Source organism: Xenopus laevis, chromosome 9_10S, assembly GCF_017654675.1.
Source record: "Xenopus laevis strain J_2021 chromosome 9_10S, Xenopus_laevis_v10.1, whole genome shotgun sequence".
Lineage (NCBI taxonomy): Eukaryota > Metazoa > Chordata > Amphibia > Anura > Pipidae > Xenopus > Xenopus laevis.
Genome location: NC_054388.1, coordinates 25,423,464 through 25,444,209, shown reverse-complemented (window position 1 = coordinate 25,444,209; position 20,746 = coordinate 25,423,464). Strand labels below are relative to the sequence as shown.

The 20,746-nt window shown below is 40.4% G+C and overlaps 1 protein-coding gene across 2 annotated transcripts; it reads right to left on the bottom strand.

The window, feature by feature from the left end:
- Positions 1–221: 221 nt before the first annotated feature.
- mcrip1.S (MAPK regulated corepressor interacting protein 1 S homeolog) lies at positions 222–20,489 on the bottom strand. 2 transcript variants are annotated; one of them, XM_018240538.2, is made up of 6 exons: positions 20,358–20,484; positions 13,933–13,968; positions 13,501–13,619; positions 12,864–12,965; positions 7,314–7,412; positions 222–3,745 (listed from the first exon to the last, which is right to left on the bottom strand). In XM_018240538.2, exons 1-6 carry the CDS (start codon positions 20,411–20,413, stop codon positions 3,681–3,683), a joined length of 477 nt encoding a protein of 158 aa, XP_018096027.1. In that variant the 5' UTR covers positions 20,414–20,484; the 3' UTR covers positions 222–3,680. The 2 variants fall into 2 exon arrangements, with proteins under 2 accessions (XP_018096027.1, XP_018096028.1); XM_018240539.2 differs by lacking the exon at positions 7,314–7,412 and having other exon boundaries at positions 20,358–20,489.
- Positions 20,490–20,746: the final 257 nt, after the last annotated feature.

Sequence of the window (20,746 nt, the reverse complement as noted above, 5' to 3'; positions counted from 1 at the left end):
GTTGTTCCGTCTTTGTCTCCCTTCTAGGTCATCAGCGTGTGCTTTGCACTGTTTCAGCTGTTCACGGAGATCAGTGATGGTTTGCGGGAGGCTTCTTGTAGTGTCCTCCAGGTCGGATATCCTGTGCTCCGATTCCACTGTACGTTCCCGCAGTCTCTGCAGGTCTTGTCGGAGAAGTGCCAGGTCGACTTTTACCTCCTCCACTCTCGTATCTATTTTTACCTCCACCGCCACTCTCGTGTCCCGGATTGCATTGAGCACTTCATGGAGCGTAGGTTCCGGCTCAGATTGGGAAGCTGGTGGCGCGGGATCCATAGACTGCGATGGCGGCGTGTCGGATCTGCTTGTTCGGGCGCCATCTTGATTTTGCAGCCGCACAAATTTGTTGAGCTTGCTGGCAGCCGGCTCGCTCGCTTTCTTGTGGCCCCCCATCAGATGTTGAAGGGTAAGGGAATAGGCACCTTTTGAAGCTGGTTTGGGTCAGCAGGTTGCACAGGATCAATAGTGTCGGATTGATTGTCCCCGGAGCACTAGAGAAGCGCGTCTCACTACATTGGTGGTTAGGCCACGCCCCCGTTTATCAATATTTACCTCAATATTTCAATGATTTAAAACACTTTTGCCATTTATAGCATTTAAAAATAATCTTGATAAACTCTTACTACTCCTGGCTTTCATTTACATGTGTCACATTGTAAAACTATTGTAATGCATCTGCTGTTAAACTCTTCATTTCATAAAAAAATAATCCGCCTCCGCGGAGAGACTACAGCTCTTTTTGTTTCTTCTTCTCCTTCCCCTAAAACAAAGTCAGGTAAGTTTTTACTTTGACAAAAAGGTTGAACCTAAGAGATGTAAGCTTGTATGCAGAATGGCAATGGTTGTTTCTGATCTTTTTTACATAGCATCAATATCACAATAAATTATAAATAGTTTACCCAGGGATGGTGTATCTTACGTTCCTTACAATGTGAAAAAATATCTGGATTGAGTTCAAACAAAACGTGGTTTTACATATTCCACTGTGCTCCCTAAATGCGCTACCTGATTGTATTATTCAAGTGCCAATGTCATCATTGCCCTAAAGTATACATTTTCACTAATAGTTCTTCATCACAATGACCTGAAAGTCATTTGTGCAAGAAGCAGCCCTTATTCCTTATCCCCTGACATAAAAAGCAAGATTAAAGTTTGCAGATGACAACCTGGACAAAGTTCTAGTCACCTTTTGGATGAGGGTCAGACTAAAAATAAAATCCCTTAGTAATGATCATCACCATGTAAGAAAGAAGACTGGTCAGATTTTTAAGCTTATGAACACTTCCATCCCAAAAGTACAATAAATAAGCATGCCAGCATCATTCTGTGGTATGTTTTGCTGGAAAAGGGACTGCTGCAGTTCAGAACATAGATGGCATCATGAGGAAGGCGTTGTATGTAGAAATTATGAGGCAACACCTCATGACCAGCCAGAAAACAATTTTAAATCAGTGCACACTTCAAGTATGTAAATATTTATACCTTTGCTAAAATTTAGTACCATAAATAGGACTTGTATTGGAAATTTGTCCTGCCTATTCTTTGAATTAAATCACAAATTGTCATTATAAACACTAACGCAATATTGGTTAATTTTATGCCTGAATCCACTCACCCAGGGGCAATCCGGACTCCTCTGCTGCTTGAGGCAGCTTGCTGCTGCCAACCCCCCTCCCCTGTGCACTCAACCTTTACGTGCTGGAGGCGATCGAGGGGGTGGGGTCCACAAAGTTGGAGGAGGGGTCCAGGAGGCTAGCACAAATCTGTGCTACAAGAGCTGAATTTCAGGTTTTTACACGAGTGGCATTTTGCCATCTTGGTAACTAGTGGGGTGCTGCCGCCTGAGTCGAGTTTCTCAACTCTCATCGGTGCAGCGCCACTGCACTTATCCCTAGAAACAGATAATTTGTTCAAAGTGAGCTCTGAAAAATCAAACCCCTTCCTTCCCTTTGGAAAAAGGAGCGGCTTAATAAACTTATCTTTAGGCCAGAAACTTGTTTTGTCACCATTTATTTCTAACAGGAAATTAGAAAAATACACTGACTGAAAAGAAATGGAAATTTTTCATATGTATACTTCTTAAACGAGTAGGCAAAAAGTTTGTTTGGCACAAGCTGTACTTACTGAGCCCGTTTTCAAGCAGAGTACATTTTAGTACTTAGTTGTCATTTAAGAATCAGACTAACACAGGGAGATTTCAAATGGGACTGGGAGAAAATGTATGCATAGTTAAAAACCTCTAGAACAGGGGAATACAGCATTAGACATACACACTTGCATTTCTCAATGCGCTCCCCTGCAGTCAGTTTTAAAGTGTAAAGCCACAGGGGAGCACAGGAAGAAACACAAGCAATTATTTTGAATGGGCATGTACTGACACGGGTGCATGGAAGCACCGGAAGCACCGGAAGCAGGTGGAACACAACATGCTGCGTTTGGCTTACATGTGCCTGTGTCAATATGGGGCCATTTAAATCAATAGGCTGCATTTATTCCTGGGCATGGAGAAAAGCAAGCGTGTATGAGCCCTTAAGGTATATCAATATAAACCAGTAGATATTGAGTTGGTTAATCATAGTTGCCTAGCCTAATCCAAAACAGATCCATTAGATCACGGAGTGCTTCCCATTACTGCAATTTTTAAAATGGTTTTAGCTCTTTTACATTCAACAATTGCTTTCAGTGTAATGCAAGAATACTTTTTTCATAGCAATGTTAAACTTGTGTTGTATACCCTAAACTGATAATTTCCCAAAGTGTTAAAGGCTGGGCACCTCAGCACTATTTATATCAAATTCTAATTCTAAAACTCCCAAATCAATAACTTCTTTAGTCAGAACTTAACAGGTTCTGAATATCCAACTATTCCTCTTTCATACAAGTCCAGTGATTGAGTTTGGCAATTAACCATAATAGGCAGTTCGGTTTTCACAGGTGTAACATGCATATATTTGAAGGTAGGTAGCATAATTATAATAGAAACACTGCATATATCAGCAGTTGGCAACTTAAATCAGTGGGGAAAAAAGATGGCTACATTACGGTTCAGACATGGAAAAATATATTACTGAAGAGTACCTCATCACCTCAAAATAAGGTTAATGATGTGTAGTCAGCAGTGTGACATTTAGCATATTGGTATCATAAATAAGAAGCTATTTTACATAGTTTGTGCATGATCCATTACACTGGATACTTCTGCCTTCTCTGTAACCACTCTTTAGGACAGTTTGAGTCAACATCTTCTGTGCACTAGTACAATCGCTGCTTGTGTGATCACAGGGATAAAACAATTAAATGGCCTATCCAGCAGCAGAGCACTGTGCCATGAATAACCTGCAGCTGAAGCAGGATGAAGGACTAGAGTATTTCAAACTGCTGTAAATACAACTTCTGAGTGTAAAATTAAAAGAAAAACTGTTATCCATTGGTCTATAAGCAAAGGATGCTTGGGTAAAATGAAGGGCACAGAGGGGGTAGGTTGAAAAAATGTAAAAATCCAAGAGCAGGACTACTTTGCCTTATGCACATTGTAGTGTCCCAGAGCAGCCTCTTTAAGTCAAGACGTGAAGAGTTGCATAAAAGTGCATAAAAATAAAAAAAGTTTGATAAAAGCAGAGGTATAAAGTCACACACTCAGGTTATGACTTATTTGGGTCCTGCACTGTTCTTCTCTTCAAATCATTCAAATCGATGGGTTTAAAGGCTGTTGGACAAAAAAAATGCATATGAATGACCGAGTGATAGCAGGCAGTTATAGCAGGCATAGGAGATATGGGGGAAAGGCTTAAAGGAATTGTTCAGTGTAAAACTAAAAACTGGGTAAATAGATAGGCTGTGAAAATGTTCTAATATAGTTAGGCAAAAATTGAATGTATTAAGGCTGGAGTGACTGGGTGTCTAACATAATACTTCCTGCTTTGCAGCTCTCTTGGTTTATGCTGACTAAAGAGACTTTAGGGGGGGCACATGGGTCATATCTATTGCTTTTGAATCTGAGCTTGAATAAAAAATTATGCAAACAAGGCTCCAGGGCCTGATGGCATACACTCCCAGGTTCTAAGAGAGCTTAGTTCAGACTTAGACCAGCCCTTATTTCTGATTTTCTCAGATTCACTTTCATCTGGTATGGTACCTATGTATTGGAGAAAAGCTGATGTCATTCCAATATTTAAAAAGGGATTACGATCTAGGCCTGGCAATTAAAGGCCAGTAAGTTTGACATCTGTGGTGGGCAAATTATTTGAAGGCTTCACATTCAAAATTTTGTCCTAGTGAATGACATTATGAGCAGCAATCAGCATGGCTTTATGAAGGATAGGTCATGTCAGACTAATTTGATTGCTTTTTATGATGAGGTAAGTAAGATGCTGGACAGAGGGGGGGCAGTAGATGTGATCTATTTGGGTATTGTAAGTAATGCATCAGTGCTTGCAGATGGCACAAAACTATCCAGCCCAGTAAATCCCATCCAGGATGTGGCATCCTTGCAACAGGAGTTGACGAACTGGCAATCTGGGCAGCTAAGTGCCAAATGAGATTCAATGTTGATAAATGTAAAGTCATGCACCTGGGATGTAAAAATATCCAAGCCACTTATACCCTTAATGGGACTGCACTAGGCAAAACCATTATGGAAAAGGACCTTGGAGTCCTTGTAGATGATAAACTTGGCTGTAGCAAGTAATGCCAGTCAGCAGCATCAAGGGCAAATAAGGTCTTGAGCTGTATTAAAAGGGGCATAGAATCACGGGAGGAGAGGGTCATTCTTCCACTGTATAGAGCATTGTAAGGCCCCATCTAGAATATGCTGTACAGTTTTGGTCTCCATCACTCAAACAAGACATTATTGTATTAGAGCGAGTACAGAGAGGGGCAACTAAGCTGGTAAAAGTTACCTTAGCTATGATGAAAGACTGGCCAAATTGGGGAGGTTCACGCTGGAGAAGAGGAGTTTAAGGGGTGATATGATAACTATGTAAGTTATAAGATATGATAACTATATATTTATATAAGGGGATCATATAATAATCTCTCTAATGCTTTATTTACCAGTAGGTCTTTCCAGCTGACACAAGATCATCCATTCTTTTTAGAAGAAAAGAGGTTCCACCTAAATATTCGGAAGGGGTTTTTACAGTGAGAGCTGTGAAGATGTGGAATTCTCTCCCTGAATCATTAGATGGTGGATACATTAGATAGCTTTAAGAAGGGGTTGGATGTTTTTTTGGCAAATAATGGAATACAGGGTTATGGAAGATAGCTCATAGCTACAAGTACAAGTTGATCCAGGGACTAGTCTGATTGCCATTTCGGAGTCAGGAAGATTTACCCCTCTGAGGCAAATTGGAGAGGCTTCAGATGGGGTTTTTTTGCCTTCCTCTGGATCAACTGGCAGTTAGGCAGGTTAAAAAAAGTTAAAAGGTTGAACTTGATGGATGTGTGTCTTTTTTCAACCTAACTTACTGTGTTACTATGTGAATGCTAAGGATCAATTGCAAACTCACTGAACAGATATGTGGCCCCCTTCCAGTCAATGACTAGCTCAGAGTTATAAAGCTAAAAAGAAGGAAGTAGTGTTCTGGCTATTATGTTAAACATCCAGTCACTCCAGCCTTTATTCATTATATTTTTGGCTAACTAACTATATTAGAAACATTTTTTATTTTGCACAGCCTATTTACACAGTTTTTATTTTCACACTAAACTGTTCCTTTAACCAATTCAGAATCTAATGTAAAGAAAAACAAAGACACCTATTTCAGGCAGAAATGCATTTAACATAACACTAATAACTACTAATATGTTTATTATTAAAGAGGAAGTTCTCTACATGAATAATTTGATGGAAATAAATCCCTAATACATCTGTGATCCCTGCATGTATAGACTGCAGAGAAGGAGAAAGTAATGTTTATATTTTGAAAGAGTCTTAGAGCCATAAGATGAAAGGGGTTATTCATCTTCCAAACTTTTTTTGTTTTCAGATTCAAAAATACATACTAACTGTTCACAAATCATACTAATAATGTAACTAATTCATAATCATGTAATAAAAAGTAAAACATAATTGGGTTACATAACACCAGAAAATATTCCAAACAAATTGAAGTTCATTGTAATAAAAGAAATTAAATTTAGACCAGAACATGCCTGAGAAAATAAACTAGGCTAACCAGCTCTTTTCAGTTAATGAGATTGTGAAACCTGGTGGACAGAAATCACTAACATTATAAACCATCACTAAGAAATTCATCCTCACCTTACAGCAAGAACCCTAAAACCGACAATTTCAAATGAGAAGTACTGAAAAGCAGAATGAAATTATTTTCCTCCTCCGAGGCAAATTTGCCAATGCTGTATTATTTCTGTCTTGAAAGTAATTGTGAAACAATGAAATTGCAAGTGTAACTTTTTTTTTTTCCAACCGCCTTTTTTTTTTAACCATTTTTCTAAAAATACAGATTAAAGGTGGCTGTTCCTCTCTTGTGTTTCAGTTTGGCAGCTCAGTAATCCAGGTGTCAACTCTGGACTGTTCCAATTTGCTGTGTTTATAACAATAACAATAACTCTTTCATATACAGGTATGGAACCGGTTATCCAGATTGCTCAGGACTTGGGGTTTTCCGGATAACGGATCTGTCGTGGTTGGCACCCTAAATCCAGAACCAATGCCAAGCACCCTGGTCTCAGCTCGTTCTTCTGCCTGTAACAGCTGCCTTTGGCCTTGGGAGGAGCCCTCAGCTACTCAGATGACGCCAGGTCTTATAACGAGAGGTGCAAGGCGAGGGGTTCTGGACAGGCAGACGGACACAACTGTAAGGCAAAGTCTTTGGGGCAGAAGGTCGCGGTACAAGCCGTTAAACATAATCGTAGTCAGATCAGGCTGGGTCGGCGCAGGCAGAGTACAAACAAAGAACGGGCAAGGTGCTGTAGTCTGAATGGCCCTTTTATACATTTAAATTTTTGTGCCATTGCGCACTGGCGTCATTAAGCCAGCGCATCTGCGCCTATAATTTTCACAGAGGCACGCCGCGCACCCTAAGGAACCGGCGATGGCGCTTGAGAGGATCGGCATGGCGGGCGTCCCCGCCACACCGGGTGAGTTATTACATTACCGCCCCCTCGAGGAGGGGCCACTGGACCCCCAGGTTTCTCAGGAAACTTCAGGTGGAATTGTTTCCTGAGACGATCAGCCCTATTGTCACAAACTGGAACCCAAGAATTCGCTTCAGGACCGTAGCCCTTCTATTTAACTAGGTATTGCAACTTACCCCGCACAATGCGAGAATCAAGAAGTTCTTGGACAATAAATTCAGGCTGACCCTCTACCAACACTGGGGGAGGAAAAGATTGTTGGCGTACCTGCGTGGCTGGTTTTAGGAGAGAAACATGAAATGAATTAGAAATTTAAAAATTATCAGGTAGTTTGAGACGAACAGAAGGGTTGATTATTTCAGTAATGGGATATGGACCAATAAACCTGGGCCCCAACTTGAGAGAGGGGACCTTAAGTTTGATGTTTTTTGTAGATAACCATACAGAGTCTCCTACCTGATATTTGGGTGCCTCTCTACGAGACCTATTGGCTGCCTTTTTCTGAGCAGCCGTAGCTGCAGAAAGAGAGTCATGCACCCCAGACCAAATTTTGGCAAACTGTTTGACAGAAGAATTGACAGAGGGTACAGGGGACAATGAACCAGAAAAAGCTTTGGGATGTAAACCGTTAACAATAAAGAATGGAGATTCACCAGTAGAAGTATGAGTTGCATTATTGTAAGCAAATTCTACCGAGGGTAATAGGCCCATGAGGACTGGTTGTCCGAAACATAACACCTAAATCGTTCAAGGGACTGATTAACCCTTTCAGTTTGACCATTGGTTTGAGGGTGATATGCGGTAGAAAATGACAACTCAATTCCAACCAAAGCGCAGAATGCGCGCTAAAATTTTGAAACAAACTGTACCCCTCTATCTAAAACAATATTGACCGGAAAACCATGTAACTTAAAAATATTAGAAATTAATAACTCTGCCAAGGTTTTGGCAGATGGGAGGTGTGGGAAGGAAATGAAGTGACTCATCTTGCTGAACCTATCCACCACCACCTAAATCACAGTTTTTCCTTGAGAAGAGGGAAGGTCAACAATAAAATCCATCGAAAGATGGGACCAGGGTCTGTCAGGAATAGTTAGTGGCCTTAACAATCCCTGCGACAGATTCCTAGAGGATTTTGATCTCTGACAGTCAGGGCAAGAACTAATGAAATTTTTAACATCTTGCTTAAAGGAAGGCCACCATACATTGCGAGACAAAAGGGACACAGTCTTAGAGATGCCAGGATGTCCAGCCATTTTAGAATTATGGGCTTCACCTAGAACCTGTTCTCGTAAATCCTCAGGTACAAATAACTAGGGATTCACTGAATCCAGGATTCGGCCTTTTTCAGCAGGATTCGGCCGAAGCTTTCTGCCTGGCTGAACCGAACCCCGCATATGCAAATTAGGGGCGGGGAGGAAAATTTGTGACTTTTTGTCTCAAAACAAGGAAGTACATTTTTTTCCCTATCTCACCCCTAATTTGCATATGCAAACTAGGATTCGGATCAGGTTCGGTATTCGGCCAAATCTTTCAAGAAGGATTCGGGGGTTCGGCCGAATCCAAAATAGTGGATTCTGTGCATCCCTAAAAATAACCTCCCGGAGGGAGTCTCTACAGGGGCAGAAGCTTGAACTGAGGATAATAGTGTGGCAAGGTCTGATCCCAGAGCTGCCACAATTAACTCACTAAGAATGATGGGAATACACTAGCTAGATTCAGACGAGTTGGATTCAAAACTTCTAGAGAGTACATCAGCCTAAGTGTTTTTGGAACCAGGCCTATACATAAGAGAAAAATTAAACCGGGTAAAAAACAAAGCCCATCTGGCCTGCCTAGGATTCAATAGCTTGGCAGTAGGTTTTTGTGATCAGTAAAGACCGTTATTATATGTTTAGGCCCCTCCAACAGGTGTCGCCATTCCTCAAAGGCCCACTGATAGCCAAAAGGTCTCAATTCCCAATGTCATAATTGGCCTCAGCAGGCGAAAATGTCTTAGAGAAGAATGCACAAGGGTGCGCCTTGTTGGTTATTGGATGCCTTTGAGAAAGGACTGCCCCAACCTCTGAGGCATCTACCTCTACAATGAAAGGAAGAGTGGTGTCAGGATGACGAAGAATGGGGAGGTTTTTTTTATAAATTGACAATAGTAATTGGCGAAACATAAGAACCTTTGGGTTGCACGCAAAGAAAGAGGATGGGCCCACTCCAGTACAGCCTTAACCTTCCCAGGATCCATTCCTAGACCCTTACTGGAGATATTGAACCCCAAAAATTGAACAGAAGAAACCTCAAAGGTGCATTTCTCAAGCTTAGCGAAAAGATTATTCTTTCTTAACCTGAGCAACACTTCCCTGACATGCTTTTGATGGTCACTCAAGTTAGATGAAAAAATTAGAATATCGTCAAGATAGACCACTACGAATAACCCCAGCAGGTCCCGGAAGATGTCACTGACAAATTCCTGGAACACTGCGGGGGCGTTACAAAGACCAAATGGCATTACCAGATATTCGTAGTGGCCGTCCCTGGTGTTAAAGGCCGTTTTACACTCATCCCCTTCCCTGATATGGATGAGGTTATATGCACCTCTAAAATCAAGCTTGGAATAAATATTGGCATTTTTAACCTGATTGAAAAATCAGAGGATGGGGGTAATGTTTTTTTATGGTGATCTTATTAAGACCTCTGTAGTCTATACAAGGACCAAGACCACCATCCTTTTTACTTACAAAAAAGAAACCCGTACCAGCAGGGGAACTAGAGGGTCTGATGAAACCTCTTTCAAGGTTTTCCTTGATATATTCTCTCATTGCCTGGGCTTCAGGCAAGGAGAAAGGGTAAGTTCTACCATGAGGGGGAGTAGACCCAGAGATGAGGTTGATTGGACAGTCATACTGCCTGTGTGGGGGTAAGGTCTCTGCGGCTTTTTTGGAAAAAACGTCTGCATATTCTGCATATGCTGCAGGTAAACCCTCTAATGAGGTAACTGCCACCACCTGAGGAATACAAGAACCATCACATTTTAAACCCCATTGGAGAACCTCCCCAGTGACCCAGTCAATATGTGGGGTTATGTGCTTTAAGCCAAGGCAACCCCAAAATTAGAAGAGAAGTACCCTCAATAATATAAAAGGCCAACTCCTCACAATGCAAGTTGTTAGAACACATGGACAAGACCGCAGTCTTTTTGGTTACCAGGCCTGACCCCAAGGGTTTTTTGTCAACAGCTAGGATTCTCATAGGAGGATATTAAACCTTACTGCGAAGGCAGCATCCAAAAAATTCCCCTCCACCCCAGAATTAAAAAAAGTAGAAACCTTTACAGAGTCCTTAGGCCAGGTTAACTTAACCGGTACCATGATCCTAGAGGAAAATTGGGGAGAGGAAACTTCTCGACCCAAATGGAACTCCCCTTCTCCATTTAGGCTTGGAACATTGGTTTAGAAAATTACCCTTTTCCCCACACTAAATGCATAAACCGTGGGACCGCCTGTGAGCCTTTTCCTCGGGAGATAGATGGGATATGCCCAGTTGCATGGGTTCCTCCTGAGGTAGAGGCACAGAGGGACTAGGAGGTTTAACATTGGCAACCACATTAGGAAAGGAAGACTTGAAATTGGTAAACCCAGTATGAAAGGAAGTACCCTTCTCACCCTCTGTCTTCTAACTACCTGGATGGCAAGAGACAGGAGATCATCCAAGTAGGTAGATAGAGGATAATTTACTAGGCTGTCTTTGACCGAATCTGACAGCCCTATCCGGAACTGGCTACGAAGAGCCATGTCATTCCAACCAGTTTCTACAGCCCACCGGCAATACATCTCCGCATCCTGTTTTCCCTGGCGTAATTTACGAATTGCAGAATTGACAGATGATGCACGATCCGGGTCATCGTAGAGTATCACCATGGTGTTAAAGAAGGTTTCAAGGGAAAAACGGGCAGGATCAGTGGAGGGTAATCTTAGGGCCCAAATTTGGGGGTTACCCTGTAGCACTTTCTCCTTACCAGTTGGGAAGGATTGAAGAAAGAAGCTAAGGTATAATTTGCATGCCTTCTGGAAGACAAAAAATTTGGATCTATCCCCATGAAATTTTTCAGGAGAAAGAAATTTTGGGTTCATGGGTCTTATGTACATTACCCATCACGACAGGAAAACCCACAGGAACGGCCACAGAAGGAGCGACTACTGGACTTGGTGACTGTTGTGAAGTGTCCAGTCGGCGAGTCAGATTATGGAAGCCATACATCAAATAATCTTGCTTCCGCTCGTGATCTTCCAAGTGCTGTAGCAGAGTGGTAAGAAACGCGTCAGTAGTGGAAGGAGCGGCAGCAGCGGAATGACATTCTTCGTCCATTTGGCCCGTTATAATGTCATGGTTGGCACCCTAAATCCAGAACTGATGCCAAGCACCCTGGTCTCGGCTCGTGCTTCTGCCTATAGCGGCCGCCTTTGGCCTCGGGAGGAGCCCTCAGCTACTCAGATGCAGCCAGGTATTATAACGAGAGGTGCAAGGTGAGGGGTTCTGGACAGGCAAAGGGGCACAACTGTAAGGCAAAGTCTTTGGGGCAGAAGGTCGCAGTACAAGGCGTTAAACAGAATTGTAGTCAGATCAGGCAGGGTCGGGGCAGGCAGAGTACAAACTAAGTCAGGCAGGCGAGGGGCAAACCAGAAAGTCAATCAGAAGGGGTTCAGAATAAGCAAATTCGGATAACAGGCAGGGGTCAGGATACAGATATCAGAATCGTCAAAAGCCAGGCAGGGTCACAACAGAAATTCAGAATTAGGTAACAGGAATCAGATAACAATAGCTCAGAAGCTCCAGGAACAAATCCTATAACGGTCAAGGTGCTGTAGTCTGAATGGCCCTTTTATACATTTAGATTTTCACGCTGGTGGCATTACGCCAGCGCGACTGCGCCTATAATTTTCACAGAGGTGTGCGCGCCCTAAGGAACAGGCGCTGGTGCCTGAGAGGATCGGCGTGGCGGGCATCCCCGCCGATGGCAAGACAGGCATCCCCGCCGCACCGGGTGAGTTATTACAGGATCTTTCCGTAATTCAGATCTTCATACCATCTAGAGTCTACGAGAAAACCCTGTAAACATTAAATAAACCCAAATAGGCTGGTTTGCTTCCAATAAGGATTAATTATATCTTTGTTGGATCAAGTACAAGGTGCCATTTTATTTTTACAGAGAAAAAGGAAAATTGGATTATTTGGATAAAATGGAGCCTATGGGAGATGGAGTCAATTTGGAGCTTTCAGGATAACTGTTTTTCTGGTTTCAGAGTTATAACTGCTAAAATGTTTGTTTTCTTATGGATGTCATTAGTGATGGGCGAATTTGTGCCGTTTCGATACGACGAAAAATTCGCGAAACGGCGCCGGCGTCTGGTTTTTGCGCGAATTTTCGCGGCCGTTTCGCAAATTTATTCGCTGACGGCGAAACGCGCGAATTCGCGCCTGGCGAATAAATTCGCCCATCACTAGATGTCATAGCTAATTGGAGCAATATTTTTCCTTGCAATTCATCAACATATAACTAATGACAAGTTTGTATTTTTGTGCTGTCTCCAGTTTAGATTTTTAAAGCTGCTACTGACATCCCAAACAGAAAAACTGCAGAGTACCCCCTTCCTTTGGCATTCGTTATTGTAATGTGCATTGCAAGTGTATGTGGGTTTGTGTTTGATGGGCTCCTGTGGTTTGGTAATACTTACATTTCAGACTGTTGCTGGGGTTCTTCTCCACATACTCCTCTACAACTCCCCGGTCCATACCGGATACTTGGTTCCTCAGATCCCTTTCCACACACTGCCATGCTGAAGATACCATGGAAAAATTGTCAGATTATGATGAACAGTATCCACAATGTTTCTCTGAAAAGGGTGCTAAACAAATATATATATGCAGCTGATACAACAGTGCAGAGATAGATATTTGAATGTCCTTTAATGTAGGACAGACCTGTCTGACTAGAGGGTGTGCATGTTGTAAACATCTAAGGGTTAAGCTCAATATGTCCAAAAGCCCCATTAACTTCTTGGTATGATAGCATAAGATTATAATGTGATAACGGAACACGTAGAAGAGCGCAGTGGAATAATGTGCGCATTAACTGAAAGGCAAACAAGCCATTACAGCATCCTATCACATTAACAGTCAGTAGCAATTTACACAAGTTTTAAATCCATATGCATAGACCTTGTTTTACCTTGATACTACAGTGGAATTCAAAGAAAGGGGTTAAAATGTCAAAACACAGGACTTTATATAACATACAAATTGTGCGTCAGTTCATGTAAATTGAAAGGATGCAGAAAGATGTGAAAAGAAATATAGTTGTGCAAATCTTACCTTCATAAATAAAGCGCACATTCTCCTCATGAGCTGGAGTGAAGATTTCATTACTGCTTGGTGATCGTGTGTTGCTTGCTGGACGCTTGCCATTATAAACTACTCGTGAAACTGGGGAGCTGAAATAAGGCCATATTTTTAGACCACCCAATTCATTTAGCTTATTTATAAAACATTAAGCAATGTTGTATAATAGAAGAAAACAAAATAATGTCTGCCACACAACAATATAAACTTAAATGAGTAAAAGAAGAACAAAATTGAGTTTTAAACTAAAAAACCGGGATATAGTTTTTAAACTGCAGATGTTCAAGGTTTCCTATACCTAATTTCATGAAATTAGACAGCTTCAGAAGTTAGTAGTAAAATGCCAACTCCCATCAACCAGAATTTATCTGAGAAAGTTTTTCTAAAATGTATCTTTATAATTACCTGGTCATAGTTGAGCTGTCTGGAAAACTATGCTCGCTTTATGGTGAAATTGCAATGAAAACCAACAAAGAGAAAAATAAAGAATGGTAAGAGCACTACATGAAAACAGCACAGACAAGTAATCATTAAAAAATGTTAATCTGGGTAATGCAATATATATATATATATATATATATAATATATATATATATATATATATATATATATATATATATATATATATATATATATATATATATATATATACACAAACGTAATCTGGAGCACTCCCAAGTGATGATCACTGCCTGGGTGCTGGTTAAATTGTGAATAATCAAACTATCGAAAAAACCGCACAGCCAGGACTTTTCAACGTTTCGGCTCACAACTTAAGCCGTCTTCCTGAAGACGGCTTAAGTTGTGAGCCGAAACGTTGAAATAAAAATTTTTTTGTTTTTTTCACACTTTATGGAAGTCCTGGCTGTGCGGTTTTTTCGATAGTTTTATATATATATATATATATATATATATATATATATATATATATATATATATATATATATATATATATATATTATATATATATATATATATATATATATATATATATATATAATATATATATATATATATATATATACACATATATACACAGTATATATATCAACAAAGAACACATGCAGACTGTATAACTCCTTCATAACACTTGCCACAGATGGGTGAGGGTTAAAGGAGCAGTACACCTTTAGATTAATGTTTGGTATGATCTATGCTGCTATATTCGGAAACAAAATGCAATTGTTTTGTGGTATATGAAATATTTAACTTTTTTGTTCAGCAGTTTGTAGTTTTAACAGCTATCTGGCTGCTAGGGTCCACTTTATACTAGCAACCAGGCAGTGGTATATGAATCAAAGACTTGAAGATAAATAGGAGGGGGGCCTGAACAAAAGATAAGTAACACAACAATAAGACTATAGCCACAGCTGCATGGCTACTTGGCCAGTGATTCCTTCTGAAAGCTGAAATTGGAAGAAAATTAAAACATTTTTAAAAACTGCAAAAATAAAGAGTGAATGACAACTAAACGGTTGCTAAAGAACCAGACATTCTAAAACTTAAGTTAACTTTTAGTATGTTATAGAATGAACAATTCCAAGACACTTTTCAATTGGCCTTCATAATTTATTTTTTTCAAGCTACACATTTACTGATTATGCTACATTGTATTACTCATCTTTCTCTTCAGGCCCTCTCTTATTCATATTACAGTCTATTATTCAAATCAATGCATGGTTGCTAGGGTAATTGGGGCCCTAACAACCAGACTGTCATGACTGCAATATGGAAAGCTGCAGAATAAAAAGCAAAATAACTCAAAAACCACAAATAAAAAACAATTGCAAATTGTCTCAGAATATCAGTCTCTTCTACTATGTCATGTTAAAAGTTAATTTGAAGGTGAACAACTCCTTTTAGAGGCCAGTAGGCATCATTTAATTATCCATCTCTACTTCAGCCTTTATCTGGCTGCAGACTGTAATGTTGGTTTACTTTTACATTTAACTGGTCCATAAGGTAACTGAAGGGTAGTACATCAAAGTAGAATTATACAGAGCCATACTATAATTCATCTCATTTTAAAGTTTTATTAATTGCTAGTTAGTAAATGAATTGGTTGCTCGGGTTGTTTATAGTTGTTATACAGGTAACTACAGGTATTTATACTAGGGATGCACCGGATCCACTATTTTGGATTCAGCCGAAAATTAGGGGTGGGAAGGGGAAAACATTTTTTACTTCCTTGTTTTGTGACAAAAATTCACGTGATTTCCCTCCCTGACCCTAATTTGCATATGCAAATTAGCATTCGGATTTGGTTCGGCCAGGCAGAAGGATTTGGCCGAATCCCGAACCGAATCCTGGATTCGGTGCATCCCTAATTTATACAGTTTAGTACAGTAACATTGTTAGACATATTCAGTTTCATTTCATAGGTCATAAACTGTTGGATTTTGCTCAATATTAGCTGTTCATACTGTGCACTGAAAATTGCAAACACTTTTTCTGTCTCATCCCTAAACATGTTAAAGGGATACTGTCATGGGAAAACATGTTTTTTTCAAAATGCATCAGTTAACAGTGCTACTCCAGCAGACTTCTGCACTGAAATCCAATTCTCAAAAGAGCAAACAGATTTTTTTATATTCAAATTTGAAATCTGACATGGGGCTAGACATATTGTCTGTTTCCCAGCTGCCCCCAGTCATGTGACTTGTGCCTGCACTTTAGGATGGAACTACTTTCTGGCAGGCGGTTATTTCTCCTAGCTTTTACTATTGAGTGTTGTTCTTAGGTCTACCAGGGAGCGGTTATCTTGTGTTAGGGAGCTGGATCTGGTTAACTTCCCATTGTTCTGTTGTTAGACTGCTGGTGGGGGGGGTGATATCACTCCAACTTGCACTACAGCAGTAAAGAGTGACTGCAGTTTATTAGAGCACAAGTCACATTACTGGGGGCAGCTGTGAAACTGCCAATATGTCTAGCCCCATGTCAGATTTCAAAATTGAATATAAAATAATCTGTTCGCTCTTTTGAAAAATGGATTTCAGTGCAGAATTCTGCTGGAGCAGCACTATTAACTGATGCATTTTGAAAAAAACATGGTTTCCCATGACAGTATCCCTTTAAGTAAATTCTAAAGAGTAACCTTAAAGGAATTGTTCAGTGTAAAAATAAAAACTGGCTTAATAGATAGCCTGTGCAAAATAAAAAATGTTTCTAATATAGTTAGTTAGCCAAAAATGCAATGTATAAAGGCTGGAGTGATTTGATGTATAACAAGTCAGTCAGAACCTGCTTTTCAGCTCTCTTGGTTTAGACAGACTGGTTACACTGGTTACCAGGCAGTAACCAATCAGAGACTTGAGGGGGGGGCACATGGGTCATATCTGTTGCTTTTGAATCTGAGCTGAATGCTGAGGATCAATTACAAACTCACTGAACAGAAATGTCCCATGTTGCCCCCCTTCAAGTCGCTGACTAACTCAAGAGTTATAGAGCTGAAAAGCAGGAAGTTGGATTCTGGCTGTTTTATTAGACATCTGTACACTCCAGCCTTTATATATTACATTTTTAGCTAACTAACTATATTAGAAACATTTTTTATTTTGCACAGCCTATCTATTTACCCAGTTTTTATTTTCACACTGAACTATTCCTTTAAAACTCTTATAGATAAATGGCTGAAGTGAACACCAGGTGACAGCATACTGATCATTACAAATCTTTGCTGTCCTCCCATGGTGCAGCAATGCCACACATGCCTTTCCTTGTGACATTAGCCTTATACAGGTTAACTGACAAGTATAAAATAATAGAAAATCATGGGCAATAACTGTATATTACTTAAAGCCTCTGCTGACCAACTGTTTAAATAAAACTAGTCCTAATGTTTCCAAAAGTTCAATCTACTGTATGTACATACAACGGCAGCCATGCATCCAAAGATCCACTTTTTGGTGACCAATGGAGAAAATCTTTGCCCAATATGGCCACCTTGCACTGGTTGATATTGAGTTGAGGGTGATCCAATTGTTTGGCCCTTGGGCCAATGACTGCATTATATCAAAGGTTAATGGAGGGTTCATCAAGACAATTTGGTCCTTGCCAAAAAGGACTTTTAAACCTGTCCAATTGCTTGGTTTCAGCCAGGAATGTCAGGAAAAGCCCATAGAAGGCCAGATAAACTGCTCAATAAGTCTAAAGTCTGATTTATTCTATCAGTGGAATTATTGGAGGTGTAGACAGATATAAAAACCACTGATTAGTTATCTATGCTTCCATAGAAATTGCAGCACTCCCAAGCGATAATACTAAAACCACCTTTATTTCACATCTGGCACAGCAACGTTTTGGACCTCACTTGTCCTTTATCAAGCTGGCAAAGTTGGTGAAACAGTCCAAGGTAGACGCAGAACTTTGCTGCAAAAATTCTTTATTCACACAACATGTTTCGAGCAAAATTGCCCTTTGTCAAGTGTACAAATTACCAATTAACACACCATCTTTATAGGAAATAGGTGGGAGGGAAAAAGAAAATGGGCGTAAAGGTTACCATTCTACTTAGAGTATTAACCCATTATTCGCCCCACGGGTCTAGTGCAACTATAAAATTACATTATTGCATCAAATACATGTCATTATACAATGATTATTAAAAAACAGTTAATAACCATAAAACAATTGTTAATAACAATAAAATTTACTGCAAATCCTCTAAAGTGTGCAACGTGCTTGTGTCTTCTTATATATTATTATCCTTTAGTCACCAAAAAAGTGCTGGGTAAGACAACCACTGTTGTAGGCTTCAAAACAACCTGGTTGATAAAAACATATGTACAATAAAAAGCCTAGTACTGCAATATATTCTGCCTACTGGAGTATTCGCTTGACACATTTGTTACATGCTATATCCGCATTAACTGTTTCGATTTGGATCACCTATTTGCAACAGTATCATATACAGCCCTCTCTGTAACCCCTTAGCATTTGGCAGTAAGCTTATTTTCTTACCTGTGGATTTAAAGCAGAATATATATAATTAGCTTATTATAGGAAGCATTTCACGCTCCACAGATACAAGTGAATCCTGCCCTGCCCTTACAAAAGGTAAGAAAATAAGCTTACTGCCAAATGCTAAGGGGTTACAGAGAGGGCTGTATATGATACTGTTGCAAATAGGTGATCCAAATCGAAACAGTTAATGCGGATATAGCATGTAACAAATGTGTCAAGCAAATACTCCAGTAGGCAGAATATATTGCAGTACTAGGCTTTTTATTGTACATATGTTTTTATCAACCAGGTTGTTTTGAAGCCTACAACAGTGGTTGTCTTACCCAGCACTAGTTATCTGTGCTTCCCACACTAGTAAAATTTCTCTATAGATTTGGTTTGAAAGGTGTGAGGCTGCAACTATGAAAAGACACATCTCTAATTACATCACCCTCTCCTCCAGTCCCTCCAGTCCCTCCATTCGCTTGGCCTTCGTGACACAGCCCTATCCTGGTTCTCTTCTTACATCACCAATCGTTCCTTCAGTGTCTCCTACAATGGAGTATCTTCTCCCCTTCTGTTGGAGCTCCTCAATGCTCTGAACATATCCAAAATACGATCATTTATCACCCAAGCTGCCAAAATTCTTATTCACTCTCTCGTCATATCACATCTAGACTACTGTAACTCTCTTTTAATTGGCATTCCCCTCCAGAGATTGTCACCTCTCCAGTCCATAATGAACACTGCTGCGAAGCTCATATACCTCAGCAACCGCTCCTCCTCTGCCTCGCCATTCTGTCAATCCCTGCACTGGCTTCAGTTACCTTTCAGAATCAAATTCAAATTAATGACACTGACTTTCAAAGCACTTCATAACTCTGACCCACCCAACATCTCTGAACTCATCTCTATATACTCACCCAACCGCTTACTATGCTCCTCTACTGACATGCAACTCAACTCTTCTCTCATTACCTCCTCACATGCCCGCATTCAAGACTTTGCAAGGGCTGCACCCCTCCTCTGGAACTCTCTCCAACGGTCTGTCCAACTTTCTCCCAACCTTTCTGCTTTCAAGAAATCTCTTAGAAATCCTTTCGAGAAGCCTACTCTCACTCTGCTTAACTACCAAGCGCAACGCCACATACAGTACCACATTTCTCACCCACTTAATTCGATCTTGCCCACTCCCACACCTTGTGTATTACTCCCTTCCCTTTAGAGTGTAGGCCTATGCATAGGGCCTTCAACACCTTTTTGTACCTGTATTGATTGTGATGTATGTAACTCCATATGATCTATGTATATAATTCATGTGATTTAGTTGTATAATCACATTTACTTTACAGTGCTACACAATAAGTTGGCGCTATATAAATACATGTTAATAATAATAATAATAAAAACATCTCCCTCTAGGGGACACACAGAAGATATCTGATGACTCATAAGTCATCAGCTAATGCAGCATCCTGTTTAACTAACAGTCGATTGCCATAGGACATCTAGCAAACACACTGAAAGGGGCAGACTCCTCTTTTTATATACTCGGCATATACTTCTATGGGGGAAGTTAGGTCTCCCTCCGTGCACCATTCCGGACAGACAAGATAAATAAAATGACCCATCATACCCCATGTAGAGACCGATTATGCTAATACTCTACAAGCTCCTGCAAGTGCACTGAAACTCTTTAACAATGCCGGCATTCGAGATGCCCACTACAACAGCTGAAGCGCTGGAGGATCTGATACCACCAACAGGGAATCGCTATAAACAAAGACATGAGGCACTATATGGCGCAGCACAAACTGCATAAGCAGGGACGATGAGGGCACTCATAATGTAGGACTTTTTCCCTTTTCAAGGCTCGGCTACTTTCTCACCCCTCTTGCTGTTTTACTCCGGTTCCCAGCTCACCAGGCCGGAGCGGAAGTGACATCACCAAAGGCAAGCCTCTGAAAATAAATGTTAGCGCCCCTTAGTGGTCACGTGGTATAAAGAAGAGAAGTGAGACGTCAGGATAGCAAAAAAAGAGGCAGGAGTGCAAGACGTTTCCATGGTTATTAGTAATTTGCCATATAGTAGAACCCTTAAAAAACATCACATCAATGTTGAAATAGACCACCGTGTGTTTGTTTCGCCCAGTGAAGAGCATACCAATCGTGTATTTGACGTTTTTTCAAAAATGAATGATTTTCATGAATGTACTTCATCTTTGTAACTTGCCGGGAGACATATTTGCCCTTACAATTTGCTCTGAGGGGATTTAGGA

Coding starts and splice junctions, on each gene's coding strand:
- mcrip1.S (XM_018240538.2), bottom strand. CDS start 20,413: ATGTCACTTCCGCTCCGGCCTGGTGAGCTGGGAACCGGAGTAAAACAG. Junction 13,620..13,932: donor GACAGCTCAACTATGACCAG/GTAATTATAAAG, acceptor GCCTTATTTCAG/CTCCCCAGTTTCACGAGTAG. Junction 7,413..12,863: donor CCCCAGCAACAGTCTGAAAT/GTAAGTATTACC, acceptor TCCTAAAACCAG/CCACGCAGGTACGCCAACAA.